The sequence below is a fragment of the Otolemur garnettii genome, unplaced genomic scaffold (assembly GCF_000181295.1).
Source record: "Otolemur garnettii isolate 467f Iridium unplaced genomic scaffold, OtoGar3 scaffold00060, whole genome shotgun sequence".
Classification (NCBI taxonomy): Eukaryota; Metazoa; Chordata; class Mammalia; order Primates; family Galagidae; genus Otolemur; species Otolemur garnettii.
The window spans coordinates 243,037-255,211 of NW_003852455.1; the positions used below are offsets into that span (position 1 = coordinate 243,037).

Below are 12,175 nucleotides of genomic sequence, written 5' to 3' on the forward strand. Positions count from 1 at the left end.
GGCTGCAACCAAAAAATAGCCAGGCATTGTGGTGGGCGCCTGTGGTCCCAGCTACTTGGGAGGCAGAGGCAGGAGACTCGCTTGAGCCCAGGAGTTAGAGGTTGCTGTGAGTGTGATGGCACTCTACCCAGGGGGACAGCTTGAGGCTCTGTCTCAAAAAAAGAAAAAAAAGAAAACCTATTGCTTTAACATGGGAGAATTAAAAGGAGATAAAGGGTTTATATTTATATTATTTATTATAATAACTCACTGAGTAAATGTGAGAAACATCGTTAGTTTCTTGCCCACTGTAATTTCTAGCTCAAAATCAAAATGCTGAAACTAAATTTAAGTCAATGCTAGGGAAGTCTATGTTAATCTGTCTTGTTTCCTGGAATGTGAACTTCTGGACAGCATAGCTTGGGGCTATGGATATTCTAAAGAAAACTAGCATGCTATAAGGATAGACACACTTATCGTATGGGAGGGAAATATCACATAATGGAAGGGTTGTTCAATTCTTAGCCCTGCTAATGGTGTAACTTGGAGCCAGTTCTCTAGGTCTCTCTAGGCCTGGTTCCTTATATGTAAAGTGGAAATAAGTACTCCACAGGATTGTTGTGGGAGAAAATAGAATATAAAGGATGTGAAAGTGCTTATAAATCATCAAACTCCATATAAATGTCAGGAATGACTATTACTATTAATAATATTGCTGTCATCTCCTCCATATGACACTTACATAAAAGGCAGAAATAAAGAGGGCTAGTGGAAAACTAGGCCAAGTTCCAGAAGCCTTGAGAATTGAAAGGGTTCTGAAGCAAGGAATGGGGATTTATGCCCAGTTCTTACCTGGTGTTCTGCCAGGAACTCAGGTGTCAGGGTCCAGGGGGCATTCCTCACCACCTCATCCACATAGCGGCAGTGCTGCACTGCATCATAGCGCTCATTTTCATTCATCACCGTGAAGCCTTTGAAGTTGTGAGTTAGCTCATCACTGCAGACTGAGTTCACCACATCATAAAGGGTTAAGTCAAGGTCACCTTTGCTTAACCATTCCTCAGTCAACAGCCTCTCCCATCATATCCCATTTCCTAGAATTACGACCATCCTTCCTTTTGAGAAAAATCTTCTGGATATAGTTCAGTATGGGTAACAATGCTTTTCCTAACCCACAACATAACTTCAGGAGCAACACTCACTAAATATTAAGTATATTCACACTTTGGAGAAGAGAGAATTCAAAAGGGGACTAAGACCTTTGACTCTGCAGTGAACCTACTGTGCCTGTGCATTTCTGCTTTAATTAAGTTTTAAAATATATTTTCTTAATTATTTTAATAAGATTGGACTGGAACACATAACATTTGCTTGGCAGACTTTTGTACTTCAATTGATTCAAAATGATAAACTGAAATCTAGAGCAAATGTTCTTCTTAAGTAGGCAGCAGTCATTGATGCTTCCAAGACTGCAGGAACTCAGCTGAAAAATGTGAGATAAATATTGGACATCACCAGTCACTGATCTTATAGCTCCTCTCTCCAGATGTAGGTTGCTCCTATCTTACATAGTTTATATTTTAAAGAGGCTATACTACATCCTTCACTTAAAAACTGAAACAATATATTTAAATTATAAAGATAGGCGAGAAAAAAAGACTTCTATAATCTTTTTCTGCACAGTATTTCAGATGTTTTCTTACCTCCCACAATGAGATATGTATTGGGGAAAAGGTTCTTTGCTTGCATCAGAGCCCGGGCATGACCAGAGTGAAATAAGTCAAATATTCCATCTGCATAAACTCTCACAGGCCGCTCACCTAAATCCAAATCAAAAAATGCATCACATTTGAAAAAAGAAAGGAAAAAAGAGAATTTATCAGAGAAATATATTTATTCAATATCTTATATTTGACAAATGGAAATTGCACTGTGTGATTTTTTTCCTTCACTGCATAGCCCTCTTAAGATACTCTCTGGGTTTTCACAGAGATTTTGAACTTCAAAATCCTCACCTTCAGTTTATGATTTTTCAGATTTTTTTTTTTTTTTTGAGACAGAGTCTCACTATGTTGCCCTAAGCTGAGTGTTGTTGCATCATAGCTCACAGCAACCTCAAACTTCCTAGGCTCAAATGATCCTTTTGCCTCAGCCTCTTGCTCAGCCTCTCATGTAGCTGGGACTACAGGGCATGCGCCACCACACCCAGCTAATTTTTCTAGTTTTAGTAGTTTACAGGGTCTTGCTCTTGCTCTGGCCAGTTTTGAACTCCTGAGCTCAAGCAATTCACCCACCTTGGCCTCCCAGAGTGCTAGGATTATAGGCGTGAGCCACTGTACCCAGCTTCAGTTATATTTAATAGAGTATAGTCAAACTCCACTCTGGTTGTTTGCTTTCTCATTGTCAGGCTGCCTTGATTACCAACAATACAATGCTTTGCTTTGAAAAAAAACAAAAACAAAAAACTCCCTACTATTGCCCAGAAAGCAAGGTAGTAATCCAGAGGGTGAGATTGAAAAATAGGGAGTATAAGTACCTAAGTAGACCAATTATCAATTTATTGCTTCTCAGCTTCAGAGTCACCCTTCAATACCTGCTCTGTTAAAACACAACTCTTTAAAGCATTTCTTCTTTACAGTGAGCATGATATACTTTCTCAGTAGAGGGTAATATATTAAATATTGAAAAATTAAATATAAATACTTCAGGACTTTTCATTACAGCTTTTTCTCTTCTCATCTCTATCAGTGAGAACAATAGAGAACTGACTGTCAACTTATTTTAGTACAGGAAATGAGCTCATAACGTGTAAGACTAAAATTCCAAACCCAAATAAATACATTGAGGATGAAATTAACATAACAGTTCATCATGCTTCAATGATAAATCTAAGGAGTCCAGGTGAATAAAGGAAGAGCTATTTCACTATAGCAGCAGTAGGCACCATCTATACCATTCTGGGAAAGAAGGGGAAAGAAGGGCCAGAGCCTCATCAGATATACTATATAGAGTATGGGGATAAGACATACCTCCTTCTTGTCTTAAGGCAAGTGAACCAAGGAGGAAGAAATTGGTTCTCAGGAAGTTTATAGACTTTTTTTTTTCAAATAGCTTTATTCACAAGCAAGTAGCTTTTAAACTGAGAAATCATACAGTGCTAATAGGAATATCAGCAACTTTAAAGAAAGGAAATTAGGTAGTATCTATCAAAATACAAATACCAAATACCCAGCTATTTCAGTTCTAGGAATTTATCTCACAGATATACTGGTAAAGATGCATGTTATTCACTGCAGTATTCTTTGTAATAGAACAGTTTGAAAACCAACTAAATTTCAGTGGAAGACTAAATATATCATAACATACCTACTAAAAGATGGGAAGAGATATAAACTATTTCCTTAGCTATCCACAAGAAATTGGTAATACCAAATGCTTTAAAAAAGGGTATCAGGTAGCTGTGAGACAGGAGTTGAGAGGAAGACTTTTTCACCTTCTACCTTTTTGTACTTTATAGGTATTTAACCATGGGAATGTATGGATTTTATAATACATGAAATAAAATTTTAAAGTAAAATAAATATATCAACATAAGAAAAACTGAGAAATAATATAATAGATTTAAGAGTCAGAGAGGTTATAGCTCAAGTTCACCAATAAGCTTCCTTTGTGACCTTAACCTCCTTAAACCTCAGTTTTCTCATCTATAAGACAAAGCAGGCTGGGCACAGTGGCTCATGCCTGTAATCCCAGCACTTTGGGAAGCCAAAGAGGGTGGACTGCCTGAGCTCACAAGTTCAAGACCAGCCTGAGCCAGAGGGAGACCCCCATCTCTAAAAATAGCTGGGCACTGTGGCAGGTGCCTGTAGTCCCACCTACTTGGGAGGCTGAAGCAAGAGAATCGCTTGAGCCTAAGAGTTGGAGGTTGCTATGAGCTATGACGCCAGGGCACGCTACCGGGGGCAACAAAGTGAGACTCCATCTCAAAAAATAAGCAAATAAACAAACAAAAAATCAAAATCTAAGTAGTATAATCCCTATTCTATATCCTAGACATCATGACTATGAAGCAACATACTTCCATTTTTCTTAAGCAAGTCCAGAGGGGCTATGGTCTCAATTTATTTGATCCTAAAAGGCAAAAGATAGAATATAATAATTAAGAATATTTTGTTGTTGTTTCTTTACTATTTGCCAGCACAGAATCATCCCACATTAAGCTAAGTATGTCACTGAACCCTTTCTTGGGCCAACCCTAGACATGCCCCTTGTCCTTTTCTGTGTTTCCGTAGCCTCCCAATATCTCAATTACCTATGACTTAATCTCAAGTCTCTGGCAAACGCAGGCTAGTATATTAACCAAACGGCCAGAAGGGGCCACTATAGAACTAGTCCCAGAAGAAAGCAAGAATTAGCCATTTATTTTCTTTCTTTCTTTCTTTTTTTTTTTTTTGGCAAGGGCTGGGTTTGAACCCACCACCTCCGATATATGGGGCTGGCACCCTACTCCTTTGAGCCACAGGCACCGCCTGCATTAGCCATTCTTTTACAGAGTAGCTACTGGCCAGGATAACCACACCCCCTGGTTTACTTTTGTGTCTTAGGATAGTATTAAAAGCAACTCCCTCTTACTTTTGAAATTGTCCTGGTTGGCTTAACGCCTATAGCTCCATGGTTAGGGCGCCGACCACATACACCAGGGCTGGTGGGTTTCAACCCAGCCAGGGCCAGCTAAACAATAATGACAACTATAACAAAAACAACAAAATAGCCTAGTGCTGTGGCAGGTACCTGTAGTCCCAGCTACTTTGGAGGCGGAGGCAAGAGAATCGTTTAAACTCAAGAGTTTGAGGTTGCTATGAGCTGTGACATCACCACACTCTACTGAGGGCAACATAGTGAGACTCTGTCTCAAAAAAAAAAACAAACAAACAAACAACAACAAAGAAATTGTCCTGTTTTGGATTATAAATTACATGGTTGACTACAGCTGGCTAAATAACCCTATGTCCTCATTTAGGCAGGATGAGCCTGGGGTTCAATTTATTGTCTTTTTTGATATATTCTCACAAATACCTACCACCGAAAGATTTTGTCCCTAAAAGATTTCCATTGCCCTTCAGACTCTCCCTTAATCTTTCTTTCTCTTAGTGAAAATATCGTTGATTTTTTTTTTTACTCATCAGAAAGGTTCCCAGAGCTAATCTTCTCTCATTTCTCAAGTCATATTTTTTTTTCTGCAAATTTTCTCCTATATTATACAAACTTCACTCTGAATTCTCTTAAACTTTCTAGTGAAAACCTGGGGGCAGGATGAAGGAGATGCCCCCCTTGCACTTGTTATTGGTTTAAAATTTGGTAACTACTGCATGTGTGGATTTCTATTGGTTTATTCCTTGTCCTGCACTGGCATGAATAGTTAGCTACTTGGTCATTTCATATAAACAAGAACAAATAAAATGAGATATAAGAGAAAAACCAGAGATCAAATAAGACTGGCAAACTTCATAGGCCAATTGGATACTGTTTGTTTTACCTAAAATGCAATCACTTTGCCAACAGTCTTCTATTTATAACTAATGTTTACAAGGAGTAGCATCACCCCAGAATGAAAAGAACACAAGGACAGAAAGCCATAGATTTGTAGCTCCAATTCCATTACTAATTATCTGTATTACCATAGGGGGAAGTCTTAACTTCCTAGTTCTATGGATCTTAATTTCCTTATATGTATCATGAAGAGACTACAAAGCCTATAATCCTCAAAATGACTTACATCTAACATTCTATTATTCTAAAATTGTAAAGACCAGGTACTCATGCCTACAATCCCAGCACACTGAGAGGCTGAAGTAGAAGGATTGCTTGAGTCCAGGAGGTCAAGACCAGCCTGACAACATATCAAGACCCCATTTTTTTTTAAATAGGAAAATTAGTTGGGTGTGATGGCACACACCTGTATTCCTAGCTACTCAGGAGGCTGAGGCAAGATTGCTTGAGCCTAGGAGTCTGATGTTGCAGTGAGCTATGATGATACCACTGTACTCTTAAGTTGAGCCAACAGAGCAAGACCTTGTCTCAAAAAATAATAAAATAAAACATTTAAAAATTAGATTTATCAATCAGTACTTGCTAATTATAAACTTCAAAACTTGAAAACAATACACATATTTTTAACTTTTATGTACCACATATCTAATACCACGAACTGTATCAGATCTGAGTGAGGTATTGAATCCTCCCAGTGTATCATTAAAGAGTACATGGAAAGTTCTTGCTTTCAACAGGCTCTACTATCTGAATGTGAACCCTGAATTGTCTGTTGGAATTTTGATATTTGACTTGCCAGTATTATACCCTGATCCATACAGCCTCTGGTTTTCCTTATTGTCATTTTATCCTACCTCCATCAACCTGCCTATTACTCAAGTAAGGGGAGCCAAGCTCAAAATCACATCATGAGTCACAAGGGTTGTGATCAACATGAGCTACCAGCATATCTAAACGCTTTTGCAAAAGGAAAAAGAGGCTCTGGAATTACCCTCTTTTTGCTGAGGACCCCTAAACCATAATCTGTATAGTTAAAATACAGGCAAGAGGTATTGGGATCTCTAGTATGACACTGTAACCACATCATTTCTACTGATATTATACTACTCCTCAGTTATAACATGGAGCAAACATACTAGCACAATTAAGAAGTAACCATGGCTCGGTGCCTACAGCTCAACTGGCTAAGGCGCAAGCCACGTACACCTAAGGTGGCGGGTTCGAATCCCCAGCCCCGGACCTGCCGAAAACAACAATGACGGCTGCAACCAAAAAAAAATAGCCGGGCATTGTGGCGGGTGCCTGTGGTCCCCGCTACTTGGGAGGCGAGGCAGGAGACTCGCTTGAGCCCAGGAGATGGAGAGTGCTTGAGCTGTAATGCCACGGCACTCTACCCAGGGGGGCAGCTTGAGGCCCTGTCTCAAAAAAAAAAAAAGAAGTAACCACAAATATATGTATATACTAGAAATATATAGATTTGTGGCTATAATCACATCTTATTCCCTGGTATTTGCCTAGATCTAAGTCCAGTCTTATATTCACAGAGTAGAGAAAATACTTACCATAATAATTAGAAGAACTGAAAAAGGACTGGAAAAAAAATGGAGAATTGGAGAATTTACACAGAAGAATATCTGCCTGTACGACTTAGTATGCATAATAAAGGTTCTTGGAATTTTCTATTTATGGTGATCCCTAAAACCAAATGCCCCCAAAAGGAAGAGAACCTAGAACACATGTTAATAATTTATACAGTTAAAAACTGCTTTAATGATATAAATTAAGCATACAAATAATGAATAGGAGCTTTTTTTTTTTTTTTTTTGAGACAGAGCCTAAAGCTGTTGCCCTCAGTAGAGTGCTGTTGCATCACAGCTCATAGCAACCTCCAACTCCTGGGTTCAAGTGATTCTCCTGCCTCAGCCTTCCAAGTCTGGCAGACTACAGATGCCCACCACAATGCCTGGCTATTTTGGTTGCAGCCAGCATTGTTGTTTGGCAGGCCTGGGCTGGATTCGAAACCACTGGCTCAGGTATATATGGCTGGCACCTTAGCCACTTGAGCCACAGGCACCGAGCCATGAATAGGGCCTTTAAAAAAAATAGAGCAAGGTTTTGTTGGCTGGGCATGATGGCTCATGCCTATAATCCTAGCACTCTAGGAGGCCAAGGCAGGTGTATTGCTTGAGCTTATGGGTTCAAAACCAGCCTGAGCAAAAGCAAGACCCTGTCTCTACTAAAAATATAAAAACTGAGGCAAGAGTATAGCTAGAGCTGAGGAGTTGGAGGTTGCTGTGAGCTATGATGTCACAGTACTCTATCCAGGGCAACAGCTTGAGACTCTGTCTCAAAAAAAATAATAATAAATAATAATAATAATTAAGCAAGATTTTGTTTCTTTTTTTAAGATACAGTATCTTATTCTGTCATCCCAGGCTGGGATGCAGTGGTCTAATCATAGCTCACTGTAGCCTTAAACTCCTAGGTTCAAATTATCTGGCCCAGCTATTTTTTTTAGAGACAAGATCTCACTCTAGCTCAGGTTGGTCTTGAACTTGTGAACTCAGGCGATCCACCCTCCTTGACCTCGCAGAGTGCTAGGATTATAGGCATGAGCCACTGCACCTTGCCTCAATCTTCTTTCCTCAGTCTCCTGCGTATCTGGGACTATAGCCATGCCTGGCTAATTTTTTAAAAATTTTCTGTAGCAAAGGGGTCTTGCTATGTTACCCAGGCTGGTCACAAACTCCTGGCTTCAAGCAATCCTGCCACATTGGCCTCCCAAAGCGCTGGGATTATAGGCATGAGCTACCATGCCCAGCTTAAATCAAGTATTTTTTAAAACTTGGAAAATTAAGTGATAAGCATTTCCCAACTTGGGATATTTTTGTCTTCCATCAGTCAGCAGCACTATAGCTGACAGAATGTAGAAAGACTGTGGGGAAAATTCTGAAGGCTATTATTTAGAGCTTTGTAAAAATAGAGAGGATTAGAACCCAGCTCAGGCTAATATATTACTGTTTCTGCTTCATTATCTCTCACAGCTATGATAATATCCCAGAAAATAAATATATGAAACTAAGAAAAACAAAATTCATTTAGAGTGGAATTACCCTTCTAAACAGAACATCAAGGCAGATGGGAGGAATCCATCTAGACTGCACAAGTAAACTGAAGGAAGTATATAGGAAGTAGTGTGTATTTGATAAATACAATGGAAAGCTAATAACAGTAGTAAAACAACAAAATAATTAAGTAGGTGTTTACTTACAAGGAGTCCCTCTCCTGGCTTCTTCCATAGTCACCCTGACATATGGTTTACTAAGGTCAACTTCAATTTCATCAGAAAAAGGAGCTGGTTGCCGTAAGCCCTTAAGAAAAGGAAAGTGAAAGAAAAGAAAAACGGCAGCTTTAAAGAATAATCATATATTCAATGTACTGTGACTAAAATTCATCCTAAAACTTTTTTTTTTTTTTGAGACAGAGTGTCAAGCTGTCACCCTGGGTAGAGTGCCATGGTGTGATAGCAACCTCCAACTCTTGAGCTTAAGCAATTCTCTTGCCTCAGCCACCCAAGTACCTGGGACTACTGGTGCTTGCCACAGTGCCCGGCTATTTTTTGGTGTAGTTGTCATTGTTGTTTGGCAGGCTCGGGTTGGATTCGAACCTGCCAGCTCTGGTGTGAACCCACCAACCCACCTACTTGATTTATTATTATTTTTTCAATCTATTTGTTAAATTTCTCTGATGATATTCTGGTTTCCTTCTCTGTGTTTTCTTGAGTTCACTGAGCTTCTTCAGAACACCTATTTTGAATTGTCTGAAAGGGCACGTATCTCCATCACTCCAGGATTGGTCACTTCATTTGGTGAAGTCATATTTTCCTGGGGGTTCTTGATGTTTGTGGACGGCCATCAATGTCTAGGCATTGAAGAGTCAGGTATTTATTCTAATCAGCACAGTCTGGGCTTGTCTGAACCAATTCTTTTTTTTTTTTTTTGACAGAGTCTCACTATGTCACCCTCAGTAGCATGCTGTGGTGTCACAGTTCACAGCAACCTCAAACTCTTGGGTTTAAGGGATTCTCTTGCCTCAGCCTCCCAAGTAGCTGGGACTACTTGTGCCCACCACAATGCCTGGCTATTTTTGTTGTTGTTGTTGCAGTTATCATTGTTGCTTAGCTGGCTCGGGCCCGGTTCGAACCCATCAGTTTCAGTGTAGTGGCTGGCACTGTAACCACCATGCTATGGGTGCCGAGCCCAAACCAATTCTTCTTGAGAAGGCTTTCCAGATATTCAGAGGGAATTACCTGTTGGGTTCTAACTCTTTGTCACTGCAGGCATATTAGCACTGGGTACCCCAAGCACAGTAATGCTGTGACTCTTGCAAACTCCTAGTAGAGTCCACCTTGGTGGACTTGGGTAAGAGATGGGAGAATTTCCTGGATCACCAGGCAAAGTCTTTCACTTTCTTCCCTCATTCTTTGTACTGGGGCTGCTGGAGTTGGGAGAGGTGTGATGCAGATAATTCCTCATGGCCACTGTAGCAAGTCACACCTGAAACCAGTTGCAGTCTCACTTAAAGCTCCGTAGTGACTGCAGCCTGGCTACTTCTTTTTTTTTTTTTTTGAGACAGAGCCTCAAGCTATCCCCCTGGGTAGAGTGCCGAGGCATCATAGCTCACAGCAACTTCCAACTCCTGGGCTCAAGCGAGTCTCCTGCCTCTGCCTCCCAAGTAGCTGGGACCACAGGTGCCCACCACAATGCCCAGCTACTTTTTGGTTGCAGCCATCATTGTTGTTTTGGCAGGCCTGGGCTGGATTTGAACCCGCCACCTTAGATGTATGTGGCTGGCGCCTTAGCCACTTGAGCCACAGGCGCCGAGCCAGCCTGGCTACTTCTAGTGGTGGAGAATCCTGCCAGGACTAGGTCCTTCCTTCTGGTGCAGGATGGGTCTAGAAATGTTATTCAGGAACTAAGGCCTGGAGCAGGGGTATCAAGAGTCTGCTTGCCACTTTATTTTGCTATGGCTGAGCTGGTACCCAAGTTGCAAAACAAAGTCCTCTGAACTCTTTCCTCTCCTTTCCCCAAGTGGAAAACAACTGTCCCTAACCTATACTGCCTATGGTTGGGGGAGGGGTGACACAGGCACTGGCTTGGCTGTCATAGCTAGTGTCTCACACACATCCCAAGTCCACTGGTTCTAAAGCCAGGACAGCCATAGGAATTTGCCCAAGGAACACAGCCTCTGTGGCCTGATTGCCTTACCAATTTACTCCAGGCCCCAGGCTGCTTTTTGTCAGCAGGGCAAAGGATTTTTCTCTGGTTGGGCTTGTCTAACTGCTGCCCTGGGCTGTGTTCCCTTGTGACAGGGTAGCCCTGAGTTCCAATGCAAAGTCCCATAATCAGTTCACACTCCCTCCCCCAGCAAGCAGATACTCTCTCCATATAGCATGCTGCTGGGGTACTGCCAGAGAATGGAGGGAGGGTGGCATAGGCTGTGCAAGACTGTTATTTGCCCTCTTTAGGGGCTCTTTCCTTCATAGGTTAAAACCAGGTTCTGCAATTGCTAACCTGATAATTTGGTTCCTCTGAAGGTGCTTCCTTCTTGTGGACAGCTGAATTTGCTATTCATGCCAACGGACCTGCTCCATGCCCTCTACTGTTGTTAAGTTTTCCTCATAAGAGTTTCCTATTGTGAGGAATTTGGAACTGAAGTTTTCTTGTTATTTTTTTCTCACTTTGGTCTCTAGCCTCACATAATAGGTTGTGGAACCAGGTGCAGGGGTTCATGCCTATACTCTCAGGAACTTAGGAGGGAAGGGTAGGAGGATCACTTGAGGTCAGGAGGTTAAGAATAGCCTGCAACATACCAAGAACCTGTCTTTAAAAAAATAATATAAGAAATGAGCCAAGTGTTGTGAATGCCTAATGTTCCAGCTACTCAGAAGGTAAAGGAAGAAGGATTACTTGAGCCTAGGAGTTCAAGGCTGCAGTGAGCTATAATTGTTCCATTGCACTCCAGCCTGGATGACAGGGGTAGACATTTTTTGTCTTAAAGACAAAAAAAATAGATTGCAAAGTCTTCTTTCCACTTATATTTTCTGAAAGTGTTTGTATAAGATCAGTGTTATTTCTTCTTTAAACGTTTTGAAGTCATCTGGGCTTGGATTTGTCTTTGAGGGAAGATATGTGTGTGTGTGTGTGTGTGGTTTTTGGCCAGGGCTGGGTTTGAATCCACCGCCTCCTGCATATAGGGCCAGTGGAGTCCTCTGAGCCACAGGTGCCACCTGGGAAAATTTTTTTTTTAGAAACAAAGTCTCACTTTGTCACCCTTAGTAGAGCGCCGTGACATCACAACTCACAGCACCCTCCAGCTCTTGGGCTTAGGCAATTCTCTTGCCTCAGCCTCCTGAGTAGCTGGGACTACAGGCACCCATCACAGTGCCTGGCTAATTTTTTGTTGCAGTTTGGCTAGGGCTGGGTTCAAATCCGCCACCCTCAGTATATGGGGCTCGTGCCCTACTCAGCTACAGGCGCAGCCCTTCTAGGAAGTTTTTTTTTTTTTTTGAGACAGAGCCTCAAGCTGTTGCCCTGGGTAGAGTGCTGTGGCATCACAGCTCACAGCAACCTCCAACTCCAGGGCT

The 12,175-nt window shown here is 41.3% G+C and overlaps 1 protein-coding gene across 3 annotated transcripts in view; it reads right to left on the bottom strand.

The window, feature by feature from the left end:
* Nucleotides 1-12,175, bottom strand: part of PCYT1A (phosphate cytidylyltransferase 1, choline, alpha) — a 53,805-nt gene that overhangs the window by 15,148 nt on the left and 26,482 nt on the right. For all 3 annotated transcript variants that reach the window (XM_023514843.1, XM_003792664.3, XM_023514844.1), the window contains 3 exons: nucleotides 8,801-8,900; nucleotides 1,683-1,799; nucleotides 832-983 (listed from right to left, as the gene is read on the bottom strand). In XM_023514843.1, coding sequence (XP_023370611.1) covers nucleotides 832-983; nucleotides 1,683-1,799; nucleotides 8,801-8,900 — 369 coding nt within the window. The remainder of the gene's footprint in view (nucleotides 1-831; nucleotides 984-1,682; nucleotides 1,800-8,800; nucleotides 8,901-12,175) is intronic.